The sequence below is a fragment of the Lupinus angustifolius genome, chromosome LG09, assembly GCF_001865875.1.
Source record: "Lupinus angustifolius cultivar Tanjil chromosome LG09, LupAngTanjil_v1.0, whole genome shotgun sequence".
Lineage (NCBI taxonomy): Eukaryota > Viridiplantae > Streptophyta > Magnoliopsida > Fabales > Fabaceae > Lupinus > Lupinus angustifolius.
Genome location: NC_032017.1, coordinates 15462471 through 15479665, shown reverse-complemented (window position 1 = coordinate 15479665; position 17195 = coordinate 15462471). Strand labels below are relative to the sequence as shown.

The 17195-nt window shown below is 32.4% G+C and overlaps 2 protein-coding genes across 3 annotated transcripts in view; one reads left to right on the top strand and one right to left on the bottom strand.

Moving 5' to 3' along the window:
* LOC109356072 (leucoanthocyanidin reductase-like) lies at positions 8875 to 12143 on the top strand. Of its 2 annotated transcripts, XR_002108702.1 has the most exons (6): positions 8875 to 9142; positions 9371 to 9511; positions 10010 to 10247; positions 10929 to 11132; positions 11780 to 12038; positions 12081 to 12119. XR_002108702.1 is itself a non-coding variant. In XM_019599407.1 (5 exons), exons 1-5 carry the CDS (start codon positions 8960 to 8962, stop codon positions 11959 to 11961), a joined length of 948 nt encoding a protein of 315 aa, XP_019454952.1. In that variant the 5' UTR covers positions 8875 to 8959; the 3' UTR covers positions 11962 to 12143. The 2 variants fall into 2 exon arrangements, 1 of the variants encoding a protein (XP_019454952.1); XM_019599407.1 differs by having other exon boundaries at positions 11780 to 12143.
* Positions 13688 to 17195, bottom strand: part of LOC109357418 — a 6047-nt gene continuing 2539 nt past the window's right edge. The window contains exons 5-11 of the mRNA XM_019601375.1: positions 16372 to 16460; positions 16159 to 16265; positions 15969 to 16071; positions 15813 to 15888; positions 15606 to 15708; positions 14584 to 15115; positions 13688 to 14071 (exon numbers count right to left, since the gene is read on the bottom strand). Of these exons, the coding sequence (XP_019456920.1) occupies positions 13978 to 14071; positions 14584 to 15115; positions 15606 to 15708; positions 15813 to 15888; positions 15969 to 16071; positions 16159 to 16265; positions 16372 to 16460 (1104 nt within the window). The 3' untranslated portion in view covers positions 13688 to 13977. The remainder of the gene's footprint in view (positions 14072 to 14583; positions 15116 to 15605; positions 15709 to 15812; positions 15889 to 15968; positions 16072 to 16158; positions 16266 to 16371; positions 16461 to 17195) is intronic.

Below are 17195 nucleotides of genomic sequence, written 5' to 3'. Positions count from 1 at the left end.
GTAGCCAAAATGATCGCCCGATTTTACTTTACAGTTGGAACTTCGAATTTCGGCATTCCGAGCGAAAATATTTTAGAAAATAGTTATGGACCAACTCATGGTCTATCTTGACTCGAAATATGATTACGAAGCCAACGGCGTGATCGGAATTTGACTCCAAGTTACGGAACTCAAAAACCACTTTTTGAGCTGTACCGGGTGAGATTTGACCTCGACAGTGGTCCAAAACCGACTGTCTCCGAAAATTATGAAAATTTACCATCAAATTGGAAATAGAATTACAAGACTAAAACTCAACTAGAGTTTTGTCTAATTCTTTACCGAAAATTCCCAGAAATTCATTTTCGAAAATATAATTAATAAAAATATTAATAAAATCTTATAATTCAAGATCGTAAAATTCGCGGTGTTACAACAAGCAATAACACATTAAATTTACATATGTAGCACTAGTTGCCTCGAACCCGCAGTCCATGATTAAAAGTTTCCACACAACATGCCTGTTGGAGGTGCCTGCCCCTCACCCGTGCCCCGAGTTCGTAGAAATGTCTTACCCCATTTCCAGGAATAAGCTCGTCTTCATGCAACTGTGAATTCGTTTGCCTGTGCCCATACCAATCGTCGGATCATAAAATCCTCTCAACAATCAACATAATTGGGTAATGAACCCCTTCAACAATCAAGATAAGTGTGCACTCATCATCACACATATGTTTATAGATTAGGAATAACACAGTGCGTCTCACAACAAAATAAAATTGGGAAAAAAATGTATAAAGTGTCATTATGCATTTGGCACTTGCATATAGAATTCTAGAAAGCATAATATAAATATATTGTAACAAACATATATATATATATATATATATATATAATAATTTAACTATACATATATATAATTAATTAATAATATTGAACATGAAGCACAACCATCACCAATTGTCTCATCTTTCAATGGTGTATATTTAGCCATTTATAGATTTGCTATTTACGTTATGTTACTATGAATTTTTTATTCCTAACTCTCACTCAACAAACACAATAAATGAAAACACTTTTCCTTGGATCAATTCATGATTCAGTAAGAATGAATTTCAAGCATGAAGATGATAAGAAATTAATTGAACAACGACAATAATATCAATCTATAAATTCTCTAATAATTTCTTTATGGAGTTTGATTGGGTTCTAGTGTTACCTATGATTGATGCATAAATCTTTATCACCTTCCTTGGTTTCTTCTCATCTCCTCCTTTCTCTTTTCCTCCTTTTTTGGTTGCTAGGTCTAGGTTTCAGTTTTGTGGTTGGAGACTAAAGGCTAAGTGTGAGATTCTTTTATTATTAATTAATATAATTCTCATTAACCCACTAATTTCACTAATTTCTTATTTTTATTAAGATGAGATGTTCTATTATAATTAATCTAAATTTTGATAGCAAATTGTAAACATTATCACAAATTAAATAATTAATCAATCATTTAAAGATAATTATCAATTCTTATTATTTTGTAGACTTAAGTGGATAATAAAAATTATATAAAGAAAACATATAATCGTAATAATAAAATAAAATAGTCTATACATAAATAGTATTGTGTAAGATCAAACAATATCTTAACAAATATAATTGTATGATAATAATAACGATAATTATAACAATAAGAATATAATAACAATACAATTGTATTATATTTTTTATATTAATGTTGAGATACCTTCTTAAAATAAATTGATTATATCATTGTACATATTTTATCATAGAATAAAACTATAATATAAGGTTCAAAAATTTATTTCTAAAATATTGTAATTTTTGGGATGTTACAAATATTATTAGTTCTATAAATTCGAAACAGAATTGGAAAGGAAGTTCTAACAAGTACAATATAGGTAATCAGGCTAACAATAGTAGAATCCTTGGTCGAGGAACAATGATTAATGCAGACTCAAGTAGAAGCATTCTTGGAAGGGGTGGCAATCTCATGGTTTGCACTTTCTGTGGAAGAGAAAATCACACAATGGACTCTTGCTATTATAAGCATGGATTTCCCCCTAACTTCAAGTTTAGAACAAGATCAGGTGTTGGAATAGTGAATGTTGCACTCAGTCAAGGCCACACAAGTCAATATGAGCCAACCAGTAATGCTAATACAGAGTTTGTTTCAAATGAGCAAAAGGCAGAGTTGGTTTTTGACCCAACACATTGTATCAATCAGATGAGCATGAATGATGAGGTGATGCCTCAAATAGGTACTCTTCTCACTAAGAGTTGTTGGATACTTGACATTGGGGCTACAGATCATGTCACAAACAATCTCACCAATTTCATCACTTACCATAACATTAAACCTATTTTGATAAAATTGCTTAATGGTTTTTCCATTTATGCAAGACAGTCAGGAACCATAGCCCTATCTGATGCACTATTACTCACTAATGTGCTTTACATACCTGAATTTCATTACAATTTAGTCTCTATACATAAACTCACCGCTTCTCTTAATTGCACCATTACCTTTGACAATGAATGTTGTATGATCCAGGATATGATTTCCTTGAAGATGATTGGACATGCTAAAGCTCACAATCATCTCTACATTCTCACAAAGACTAACAAACCAAATTCTTCATTTTCTCATATCATAAACACTACTTGTAATATAGATTCTTTTGATCTATGACATTTTCGCTTAGGACATCCCTCACAAAATGTATTACAACACATATGCAAACAATCCTCATATGTGAATTTTGATGCAAATAAAGTGTGTGATTCATGCCACTTGGCAAAACAATCCAAACTGCCTTTTGTTAAAAGTTCTTCTTCTATTGCTCATTCTTTTGAAATTGTGCATATGAATATATGAGGACCTATTATTATCCCTTCCATCCATGGCTATAGGTACTTCTTAACCATTATTAATGACTTTACAAGATATACATGGCTTTTTTTGATGCCTAGTAAGTCTGATGCTAGAAACATTATCAAGGATTATGTGAAAGTTGTTTAGGTCCAATTTCATAAAAGGGTCAAAACTATTAGATCAGACAATGGTGTGGAATTCTTAATGCATTCTTTCTATGCTGAAACTGGAATAGTCCATCAAACCTCCTGTGTTGAGACTCCTCAACATAATTCCACAGTTGAAAGGAAGCATAGACACATCTTGAATGTGACCAGATCCTTGCTCTTCCAATCCAACTTGCCAAGATTTTTCTGGTGTTATGCAGCTAGACATGCAGTCTATCTAATTAACAGACTCCCTACTCAAGTGTTGGGCCTTAAATCCCCCTCAAAAGCTTTGTATGTTGTCCAACCATCATTAGCCGATCTGAAAGTGTTTGGGAGCCTTTGTTATGCATGTACACTTACACAAAAGAGAACAAAGTTGGATCCTAGGGCTAGAAGGTGCATATTCATTGGCTAGAAATCATGAATGAAGGGTTATTTGCTTCTTGACATAACAACCACGCAGATTTTTGCAAGCAAAAATGTACACTTCTATGAACATATTTTCCCATATTCTACAACACCTATCCAAACAGCCCATGAGCAACCTACTGTACCATCTTTATTAGATTATGAACAACCTACCATACCAATTCAGACCACAAATAATACTCAAGATCAAGAGGCATCTATTATAGAACAACCAATCACTCAAACAACAGCCCCATTAGATCAACCCACACCTAACTCAGAGCAACCTACACCTAACTTAGAACAATCTGTACCTAACTCAGAACAACCTACACCCAACTTAAACCAGAGCTCACCAACTATCAACCTTAGAAGGTCACATAGGCCACATATTCCACCCACATACCTAAAAGATTTTCATTGTAGCCTCTTGAACTCATCTACCTTTGATCATCCAGCCAAAAGTGTTCACCCTTTAACTTCAACTTTATCTTATAAATCCTTATCATCAAGTTATCTGCATTATGTCCTCAACATCACAACACTCACTGAACCGAAAACCTTTTTATCAAGTTGTTCAATCAGGGGAATGGACCAAGGCAATACAGAGTGAATTGTAGGCCTTGGAACAGAACGGAACTTGCACTGTCATGAACTTGCCCCTTGGCAAGAAAGCTATAGGATCAAAATGGGTTTATAAATTAAAATTCAAGGTTGATGGTAGCATTGAGAGACATAAAGCTCGGCTTGTTGCACATGGGTTCACACAAACTGGGGGATTGGATTATTTTGACACATTTGCTCCTGTTATTAAGCTCATCACTGTAAGAATGTTGTTAGCTATTGCCTCTTTTCAAGGCTGGTTGTTGGAGCAGTTGGATGTAAACAATGCTTTTTTGCATGGTGATTTGGACGAGGAAGTATATATGAGGTTACCTCAAGGTGTTCATTGTTCTGTTCCCAATCAGGTTTGCAAATTGAATAAATTCTTATATGGTTTGAAACAAGCAAGTTGCCAATGGTTTGCCAAGCTCTCACAAGCCTTAGTTGATTTGGGATATAAATAATCTCACCGTGATCATTCCTTGTTCACCAAGTCTATAGGCACAAAATTCACTACCTTGCTGATTTATGTGGATGACTTGATCTTAGCAGACAATGATCATGCTGAAATAAATTTGGTTAAACATCACTTGGACACACATTTCAAAATTAAGGATCTTGGCAAACTTATATATTTTCTTGGGCTAGAAGTTGCTCATTCCACTAAAGGGATCACACTATGCCAACGGAAGTACACACTTGACCTCCTTTTAGATACATATTTCTTAAATTCTAAGCCTACTTCTACACCTACGGTAAAGGGATGTTCTCTATCTCAAAATGACAGTCCATCTTTTCCAGATCCCTTATTATACAGACAGTTAGTAGGCAGATTGTTGTATTTAACTATCATACGTCCAAATATTTCATTTGTTGTCCAACAACTATCACAGTTCATGGCCTCTACCACGATCAACCACCATAAGGCTCTCACACGGGTTTTGCGATATCTCAAAGGCAGCCCTGATCAAGGTCTTTATTATCCTGCAAATTACCTTTTACACATCAAAGCTTTCAGTGATTCAGATTGGGCTACATGTCCTAATACACGCAAGTCCATCTCTAGGTATTGCACTTTCTTGGGAGACTCTTTGATTACATTAAAATCGAAGAAACAAACCATTGTTTCTCAATCCTCGTCTAAAGCTGAATATCGTGCATTGGCTTTGGCTTCATGTGAGATTCAGTGGGTGACCTTTCTTTTAGAGGATTTCCAACTGCATCACATGCAGCCTGCATTACTGTATTGTGACAATAACTGTGCGAGGTATATTGCTGCCAATGAAGTGTTTCATGAGCGAACAAAACATATCAAAATTGATTGTCATGTTGTTCGAGAACGATTACAGAAAAAGCTATTCCATTTACTTCCTATATCAACTCATGATCAAGTAGCTGATCTACTTACTAAAGCACTAGAACCCGCAACTTTTCTGCATTTATTGCCTAAGCTTGGAGTTGTAAATATACACTCTCCAACTTGAGGGGGGTGTTGAAGTATTTGTTGGGCTTGAGCCTTTTCTTTTCTGTTTTGGGGTTTCCCTAAATAGTAGGTTAGTTGTTGGGGTTTGGTTTCTATATTTATAAACCTCCTCTCTTGCATAGTTTTGGCAACTGATTCAATAACAACAAGGATTTATTGCCTTCCTCTTAAAACCTCATGTCTTATAAATCAAATACTCATATGGTCCATCCACTCGCCCACACTTATTGGGAGGACAAGACATGGAAAATGTACCCATTCATCCTAAAATGTTTGTGCAACATGCCATATTCGCCTGTAGGCATTTCAAGCGGGCAAAATAGGCGGCCCACATGCACGATTAGATAAATTATTGAACATCAAATATGAAAATATTATGTATCAGTCAAATGTGAAAAATGTGTTCCATTGTTATATATGCATTTGTATATCAAATGTTAAAAATTACTCCATTTTCTTATTATGTATATACATTTATATTTTGTATATTATATATATGCATATGTATTATTCCTTTTGTATCTTGTATGTAAATTATATATTATGCATATTTTTATTATATATATGAATTTATATTTTGTATGTGTTGCTCCATTTGTATGAATCTTTATTATGATAAATACATTGTATATTTGTATGCAAATTATGTATTGTTTATTTTGTATGAAGTGTATATAAATTTGTATACATATTTTTTAGTTTTGTTTATGGCAGCCTACAAGCTCGTCCTGCTCATGTTTAGGGCGGGCAGAACATGATATTTCATGCCCTATTTTAAAAAGGGCATGTCCATGTTTGCTCTAATTTAAGCGGGCATTGCTTGGAGATGGGCAGGGCAACCCTAATTTCTAATATTATGCATGAGTAGTCAATATAATGCTTATAGTGATTTGTGTTGATGTAAAAATAGAAAAGGGTCAGATTTATGTATTTTTACTAAATATAGGGAATGTTAGGGCAATGTTCATCATAATAAAATAAGGGAAAACTACATAAAATTCGTATAAACTTTAAGCATTTCATAAGTAGTTACTATGAATTATTTTTTTCTTAATTATCCCTTAAACTTTATTAGTTTGTAAAATTGGTCCTCATATAAATATATTGTTAAATTATCAATATGCCAACAATGAAAACCAATTAGACTCACAATAATAATAATGCAGTAGTGTATTAGGTTAGTGAACATTGATATATGGATCAAACCAACATCAAAATACAAAATTGATTGAGAAAATGATACATAAATTTTAGAGTTAAAAGTGATTAGTACAATTGTAATATTTTTTTGGTTTCCCACAGGTATTCTCACACTGGAGATAATTTTGTCTGAACCGTGAACATCCACAAGTATGTGGGGTTTACTCTCTCAACGAGTATTTTTTCCATCCACAAGACTCGAACACAAGATCTTGTTTAAGGAGAATCAAGCATGTACCACTTGAAACAATACACGTTGATAATACAATTGTAATATTTCCATATATATGAAAATAAACTTAAGTAACAAATATATTAAAAGGAAATGCATAGGTTAAAAAATTTATTGCTATTATTTTATATTACAAGTACGCAAGGACCAGTTAAAGTTTAAGAGATAATTAGAAAGAATAAATAATTTATAGTGTCTATTTGTAAACAATAAGGTTTAGAATGTTTTTATGCATTTCCCTCAAAATAAAATAAAAATGATAAAATAATTTTTGGGCTTTAATATCTCAACCATGAGATGCAGGCCCGTCATTTTTTCTTTTTCTTGGGTTTTTATTTTATTGCTTTTGGATTTAATATCCTAGCCATTAGATTAATCTAACCATCCACACAGTGATAGAAACATGTCAGAGAATATCCAGTTCCAACTACCACCGATGTTATCATTACCACCAACTTTCATTTTAGTTATATAAATGTTGAAGCATTAATGTAACCTCTTTGTCGCACTTATATCCTAAAATTAGATATTTTTGTTTTTTATAGGCGATATATTAGTAAATATGAATTACTAATTATTAGTAGATGACGTCTCTACTCTCAGTAAAGTAGAGGATGTAAGGCTCCTAGAATTTTAGCAATTATGGTCACGTGCAATCGTAGAATTAGTCTATAAAAAATGTATTTATTATAAAAGTTTTATATATCCTTAGTTTATTATTTTTTAATTATCATTATCTCTTCAAAAATTAATAATACAAATTAATTATGAATAATATAATGAATATATATAAATTTTTACACTGATAATGTCATAGATATTAAACTCTTACTTTATATAATGTCCACATCTTTGAGTTTATCCTTTTTTTTTTTTTAAGGGAATCCATCTATTAATTAATGTTTAATTTCTTCTTCCCTTAATAGCCAAGTTTATGTCGTTAAGGTGAGTGATACTTAGTGAAGTGGTCAGTCACCCACAATGAAAATGATTAAGTTTTTAGCCATATAAAGGGTAATGTGATAGACTTAGTTAAAAAACGACAATAATAATTAAAACATGATTGATGGTGAATATATTCATAGTATGATGCTCTGCTTTCCCAACTTTAATTAATTTCTAGATGTGATTCTTTTCTAAAATGATTAGATAGTTGGAGTTTTTTAAGTAGAATATTTGATACAATAAACTGAAATATATATCTTTAAATTCTTTTAAATTTTGATTTATGTTATATAACATATAACAGACTAGGTTATTTAGCGGTTTAAAAAGACCTTAAAACTTTTGTCTTACTTGTTTAAATGTCTATTATGTTATAAGGTGCTTAAATAAAGTAACATGTCAATCTTTAAATAAACTAAGAGACCTTTCCTTTTAAATATGTCCATTTGATATTACCAATTAAATTATATTTAAAAAATTATTTATGCAAAAAATTATATTAAAATATTAGTTATACTAAAATAAAATAAATATTAATATATCATATAATTAAATAGGTTGATATATTAGACTTAATAAGTCTTTTAGGATAACTTAAAACCTAAATCAATTAAGATAAATAAGTTTTTTAAAAATTTGGATCTAATCTATTTAAAAAAAAGTCTACCATAATATATCATAGACTATATAATATGCCCATAATAAAGGGACTAACCTATTTCCCCCATGTATCATTCCCATCCAAACAAGAGCCATTTATTTTTTATCTATTAGGATGCATTATATTTCCCAATACATATGTATATATAAACTATTTGGTGGGTTTATTAGTGTGGAGTCTCACATTAGATATGCAGGACATAGTGAAAGAGCTTATAATTAGTTTTAATTCAATACTTAGTGTCTTATTTGTGATTCTCCAATCTTTTCATACTCTTGTTATAATAGAACTCCCAAGTGGTTGGAGGCTTCCGGCAGCTAATACACTACTATTGTTGTCCATCTATATATAGGCTTGAAGTATAGAGAAAAAAAGAAACAATTTGAAGGTTATTGGGAATAAAACCATAACGATGTCATCAAGCATGGAGCGAATTCTGGTGATAGGAGCAACTGGTTTTATGGGTCAGTTCGTGACTAAGGAGATTCTCAACTTCGGACGCCCCACATATCTATTGCTCCGCCCTGGATCTATCACTCCTTCCAAGGCTGCCATTGTTAAATCCTTCCAAGACAAAGGTGCTACACTCATTCATGTAAGTCAAAGTGAACACATATAAATACCAATGATTTATATTACAATTACAGGAAAATATGGATTGTAATAATCTTAATGTAGTTGTAAAGACTTGCTGTGGTATGTGACAACAATTATGGCCATAGACCGTAATTTAAAACATACGTGCACATTGTCATGTCCTTCTTTGACAAAGGTGGTACACTAGTAATATTAATTTATTTTCGTGATTGTGTATTTATGACAGGGTGTGATAAATGATAAGGAGTTTATGGAGAAGATTATGAAAGACTACAATATAGATATTGTGGTTTCTCTTGTGGGGGGTGGAAACCTGCTGGATCAGCTTGCACTGGTGGAGGCCATCAAGTCTGTTAAGACAATCAAGGTCAAAACTTTTGTTTGTTCTTTGGTTTCTCATTTTGGGTCTTGGTGTAATCTTAAAAATAAAGATCAAATATTGAGAGTGAAGATTCATGTCAAATGTTAAACTAAATATTTTACATTCAGAACTTAAAAGTATACATACTGTAAATATATTTCATATCATTCTCTTTATACATATAACTTATTAGAATCTTTTGCTTTTAGGTGGAAATTGGAGGACAAAAGTATAAAAAAAACTTAATATTAGTGTTTTTATTTTACTATTCCTTTCAAGTTGATTTATGTAAAAACAAATATTAATCATGAAAGTAAGTTCAAAATCTGGAAATAATATGTATACATCTATTATTTCTGGACTTTACCAAGTAAGAATCTTGTAAACTGGTTCACTCTTTTTTACTTAATTTATGTAAAGATTGAAACCATATTATAATTAGGATATTTTCATAACTAAAATGTAAAACTTGTTAATTATGAGATGTAAATTAAAATATTGCAGAGGTTTTTGCCTTCGGAGTTTGGACACGATGTGGAGAGGGCAAATCCTGTAGAGCCAGGTTTATCAATGTACAAAGAAAAGCGTTTGATTAGGCGTATGACTGAAGAATCTGGGATTCCATACACCTATATATGTTGCAATTCCATTGCATCTTGGCCCTATTATGATAATTGTCATCCAGCTAACGTTGCTCCACCGTTGGATCACTTTCAGATCTATGGTGATGGCAACATCAAAGGTATAACTTAACATGCAAATCCTAATTCATGGCACTTATATATATCAATAACTTCATGAGATTTTGCTTTTCATATAAAGAATTATGTCGTGTTCAACTTTCCGAGTAATCTCATGATTATGTACTGGATAAAACAAGAACAAAAAGAGTAGGCACATTTTTTTTATAATTAAAGAGTAGACATGCACGTGATTATAAGAAATACAATTACTTACCATCTATAATATTTGATATAAAGAGATAAATCAAGTCTTGTTGGCACATGTCCATTTATAATATTTGATGAAAAATTGAGACATATACTATATTTATAATAGAATTGGGAGATAACTTATTTTCTGATATGAGAAAATATATCTTCCTGATTCAAATAAATGGTAGATAAATAATTCACGTGAGTCATTTAATAATTTTATTTTTGGTGTCTATTATGGTATTTTAAGTTATGGGAAAAAATATTTTATATTAGGAGTTGTAATCAAGATTATTTATGGGTATAAACAATTAAAATTATAATTAATGTATTTCTATTTTTGTTTATTATAAGTTACATGTTTAAGGGAAGCCCTTGAAGTCATTTAGATGATGACATTGACATATAATTTTTAACAATTTGTCATATTTTGGAATCAATTATCATTAAACAGTAGATTGTGAACAAGTTCTTGTACGTGCATGCAGCTTATTTTGTTGATGGAAATGATATTGGAAAATTCACTATGAAGGCCATTGATGATATTAGAACACTCAACAAAATTGTTCATTTCCGACCCTCAAGCAACTGCTATAGCATTAATGAGCTTGCTTCTTTATGGGAAAAGAAAATTGGTCGCACAATCCCCAGAATCACCATTTCTGAAGATGATCTTCTAGCTGCAGCCGCAGGTTCCATCATAAATATCTTCTCACTTTTTTTGTAATAAAAAGAGTAAATATTTATTTTAGTTGTTCAAGATATTTACCCATCTATTAATTTAAGGTTTGTCTATTTACGAATTGAGCAACATAGTTGAATAAAAAAGTTAAAAAATATGTTATAGGTGTATTTCATGATTATAAACTTCTTCCTCTAGAATCTAACTTGCAAATAGACTTATCATATTTTATGAATTGAAAAATCCAAATTTATCATCAAAGATTTAGAGCTGGCCTTATCCTAAAAGTACTAGTTGACTTCAAAGAGATCTAATTTCACCCCAAGTTAAGATCTTCAGTTTGATATTTTAAATTATTATGGACTAATTTGTGGCAAGCGAAAATCATAACGGAATAGATTTTAAGTTCATTAAGGTTGGTTGGCTACTTGGATTCGAGAGAGAAAGGGGAAGAAATGAAAAAATTCAGAGTTATATAACAAATGTATTTCATGACTCTCAATCATTTCATTTCCTTTAATTCCTTTCTAAAATTCAACTCGCAAATAGACCGAAAGAAAAGAAAATGTTAGGATTTTGATTAAGTTTTATTATATATGTTATACTAAAGACTATTCTTCACTACAAGTCTATTAATTTTGATGTGTGCATCTGTAGAAAATCGCATACCTGAAAGTGTGGTGGCATCATTCACACATGATATTTTTATCAAAGGTTGTCAAGTTAACTTCAACACAGATGGACCTAAAGATGTTGAGATTAGCACTCTTTATCCTGATGAAAAGTTCCGGAGCTTGGAGGATTGTTTTGAAGACTTTCTTCCCTTGGTTCATCAATGATTGTTGAAGGGATAGGTGAAATCACCAAACCAAAGTCTTTGCTGGAGGCAGAAATTCATCATACTCATATGTATATTATTGTTTATTGTGTTAATTTAACTTCATTTTACACAACCTAAGTAATTGCTTTCACAGTTGTAATAAACTTCTTTTACTTTGCCAAATCTTGGTATTGCTCTTCATGTATTTGTTTGTGTTGTAATTGGATTTTCAGATTTACTACCTAATGTATGTTTTTATTTTACAACACCTTAATTAGTTCTTATTTCTCTATTTTTTGTAAAAATACTGGGTCAGATTTTTCTCCTACCGGTGTCGAATAGAACATGTTAATCCAAATTTTCTTCATGGAAAACCTGCTTTATTTTCTTTAGCCAATAGCTAGATACTACCCTCTTATGAGATGTAAAGAAAATTGACAATGGATTGATCTTAATTACCAAAACATTTTTATACGCTATTAGAAATGGAATCTCTATGATATCAAATTCAATTGAGAAACTCAAGTATATAATATCTATTAACTATAACAGGCTTTATCAATTCGGACACATATCAATTATGATTAGATTTTGCACTTTGCTTACTTCACTTGAAGTGGCAAATGGCAATAGCTCCTAATGTCTACACACATTTGATAGACAGGTTATGGCTTAAGTAACATGGCTGTGAATTTGCCATTAGTGCTAAAATTAATGCATAATACTAGATTTGGCCTTTTGGGGCATGCATGCATTGTGTTACGGTGAACATTGATTAAGTTAAATTCTACGACTAAGGCAAATTTTAGCAACCGAATCAGCCAGATTCTAGGATATTGATGAGTTAAAAGTTGATCCTATGCTCATAATCATTTTGTCAAAATGAGTTGCTTATAATCATTGATTTTGGAAAGTAAAAACAAGGAGTATATGTCACAAGATCACAGTTTTATTAAGTAAAATTCAACATTACACGCATGCATCAAAGCTGGTTTAATGTATTGAAGAACTCGTGGGGGGTTTTCAAGTTTTTGGATGCTTCACCATTGGACACATAATTGGCCAACCTTATTTGGGCCCAAGTAATTTACATGCTTTTATTTTGTTAGCCCAACTCATTTTGATGGCTATCCAATGGGTTCGTTCTCATTTTGACACCCCCTAACCCAAAGTTTGGTGAGGTGAGTTAGAAAATGAGCATAATGTAATGTTTCTCTCCACTCTCACACATGAATACCATACAATCAATATCATTATCATTTGGTCAAACACTAAACACCCCACATGATAAGATCTTATCATATACTCATCATACTTTTATCCCGGTCTCTATTCTTTATTATCATTTTCTTATCATGATCACAAAAGGAGACATTAATATTTTGATTGAATTTTCTATAATATTTACAAATAAAAAAAATAATATCATACTTTTATCCCGGTCACTATTCTTTATTATCATTTTCTTATCATGATCACAGAGACATTAATATTTTGATTGAATTTTCTATAATATTTATGTATTAACTAAGTTTCTCAATTATTTTGTCATTTTTGTGCTACTTATTTTTAAGCGTGCCAACACCAATAGTGTGTAGGGCAAAAAATTTCACAGCTCATAATTAATTCTATATTTTCTTCTCTCTTAAGAAATAGACAGAAAATTATTTATGCTAAAAGTTTTATATACTATCACTTCATCATCCACCAGACTCTTAAAAAAAGTAATCAATATACTAGCCCAGTGATCACATTACATCTCCTATTTGATAGTTTTATAGTCAGGCAACAACTTTTGTTTTATGGGCTACTTAAATTTGAGAGGAAAACATATATAAGAAACCACTACTTGCCATAGTAAAAACAATGGACTAATCTAAAATCATCCACACAATAGTTTATTAGTTTTGCAGACAGCTTCAGTGTACAACAAAGTATTCAGAAATTCCTTGTGTAGATTTGATAAACTAAATATACAGTGAACAAAAAAGTTACAGAAAACAAAATAATGTAATAATTTACATGTTGCCCCCACTCAAGCTTGGTCCTCCCATTTCCATCTTCGACTTGCCTCTCCGAGAACAGCTGCGCGAGATTGGCTTCTTGTTGCCTCATCCTCCACCCAAGATCTGCAACATTGATGAGACATACACCCGATATCACTAGCTTATCAGATCAGTTTCCAACAAAGTGGAATTCACAAGATATGGTCTTGGATTGAATTAGAGATAGACTAGGACAAGTATAGATGGTACATAAGGAAGGAAAAGTGTCCTCAGAAAAAATCTAACATGAGAATCACCAACCATTCTCAAATAAATGAGTAGTCGGAGAGACACGTCTTGGGAAACAAATGTATGTGTATCGTTAGATTGGCGTCTGATCATTTTGGATCTACAAGTACACTATACTAATTTTGAATCAAACAGTATAAACAAATTGACCTCCCATTTAGCTCTCATAGCAATGTATTTGAACACCAAATTACCAAGTCGCAAACCTCCCTTTCTTCCAAGGCTTTACAAGCCTCCTAGTTTTGATATTAGATACTTGACTAGACACTAACTTAAAGAGTACCAAACATAAACAAACTTAGACACAGCAAAACAAGGGTATAAAGTTTAATCCATGAATTTTTTACCTAAGAATTTGAATAGCTTCTGTCTCAGCTTCCAGTGTGGACTTGGTATCAAGTATTTCTTCATGCTTGGACTCTAAATCTCTGAGCAACTTTTGCACTATATGCTTCTCATCTACATGTATGACTCTCTCTGATTCAAGCTTTTCCGATAACTCATCAACATCTTTCTTTATACTAAGCAGCAGCTGCTTCTGACAATCGATTGCTGCCTTTTCCTTTAAATACCCAGCATATATCTTATCTTCATTAAGATTTTCTTCTTCCAAACTGTTTACTGCATCAAGATAAAGCCTCTCTACATCAAAACCACGACTTTTCTCTTTACTGAGCTTCTCATCCCAAAATCGAAGTATGTCTCCTTGGCTAAGCAACTCAGACCTGATCTCCTCTGCCTCAGCTTGTCTGGCAGAATTCTCAGTTTCTGTTCTTGACAGTTCAGCAGAAATTGCTTCCTTCATCCTGCCACTGGTCAGGGCCACTGCTGCTTGTGCTTTGGTCGAAGGTTTATTTGGCTGAAATCGTTTGCTTTGTCCTGTAATAGTATGTTCACGGTCAAATCCTCACATAATCATTCATGTTATAAGCATAAAATGGACATTGAAAATTATTCATGATTTCCATTTGGTTTTCCTCCTCTGGTTATACCTCTAATGTACTAGATTATTTTACATTTATTCTAGAACATTTCAATCTTCTACATTTGGTAACAACAATGTGCACCTATGACCTGTTGTTCATTTGTTTCCATTACCAGGCAAAAAACTGCAATAAACAAGCTAAAATTTACTATGATCTTCAATGAAATGAACAATTTCTGATTTTCTATAATGGGTCTCAATTACAACCCTTACAAATGAGAAAGATGTAAACGCAAAAACATATTTGCAAGTATGTAGGACAGTGAAATAAAAAAAAACTTCACAAGTTTAACTTGGTCATAGTCAGTCGGGGGATAATCGGGTCAGTGTGAATGAAACAAAATTAACATCAACACATAAAGGAAAGAGGTTAAGAGGCGATACCATAAACTTTTCTCAGTATACTCCTATCCCCTGCCAACATGTCCACATATATTGCTGGGGAAGTGATCTCCACATCCATATAGCCTGCTTTTTTAATTGATATCTGGACTGTAAACAAGTCAGGTTTTAAGAGCGGACAGACAGGTGAAGACTCTCATCATATATATTCAAGATCATACAAATATTACTATTTTGAATACGGCTTACCTGGTCAATTACCCCAGAGAAAAAATCATACTCCAATTGAGCCCTCCAGTCCACTAGGTCTTGTCGTGAGATGAATCTTCAGTGCACAAATCTTCGACTCAGTAAAAAATGAAATTTGATTGTGAAGTGTAGAAGTGGGATGAAGAACAAATTTACCTATCAGGAAAAAACTTTATGTTCTCTTGATCGTTAGATTCAGTGGAATTGGAACTATTCTTACAAGATATTTTGCTGGGGACAACACCAGCTTCTGCTAAGGCTTTAACCTCGAATTTAAAAGAAAACATTCAAATATCTGCCCATAAAAACACAATTTTTTTTAGAGAGAAGTTTCATGATTTTTTACCTTGAATGAATCTAAAATCAGGGTCTTCCCCACTGATATCATCAAATGCAGTTACTATAGACCCTGAAAGTGATGATACTATTGGAGCAATCATGTGCCTGGAATTCCTAGAAGACAAAGAAATCTTTGTTAAATGAAGCCATGACAAACGAAGTATTTCAGCTCTAAAGCATTTCCTAACTGCAAGTTTATGTGCATATATTAGGAACTGACCTTTCCAGAGAAGAACTCAATTTAACTAGCCATCTGGCAAATTCTCTTCTGGTACACAATTCATTAGCTTCCACATCATCTTCAATTATCTAGACAAATCATCAAAAACAAAAATTTCCAAGCTTATAACTCCACCCAAGGTTCCAAACAATGGCACATGGTAATGAAACACACAATTGAAGACATTAAAATGCAACAGCATATTAAAGGTAAGCAGCAAAAACTTATGTAAACAATATAATATAACATAACCCTAAACCATGAAATCCCCTTATTATTTATCATTCATAACTGTAAAGATATCAAAAGAAGAAGAAGACTAGGCAGTTACAGAAGCTAGAGAGAGAAGAGTAACTAACTTTTATTCAGTTAGTTTGTAATTTTATTAAACTGTTTTTCTTACACAATAAGAGCTCCTCATTTCTATTTATAGAAACTGAGGACTCAGAAAATATAGGCCACGTCATCAAGGCATAACAGCTTTGATTGAATAAAGGCAAGGCTAACTAACCTATATTCTAATATACCCCCCTGAAACCATGTATCTCTTTTTGCAAAAGAAAAGAATACATTGGTTTACTAGTTATTTTAGGGATAAACCATCAATGACTCTGAGACACTTCCTCATGGCAGTGAACTTTGTTGTTGATAGTGGTTTAGTGAGAACATCTGCAGTTTGATGTTCAGAGGGAATGTGCTTCACCTGAAGAGCCTTGGACTGGATTCTGTCTCTGACAAAGAACAGATCCAGTTCTATGTGTTTTGTTCTATTGTGAAGCACAAGGTTATGTGCCATGGCCACAGTGCTTAAGTTGTCACACAAA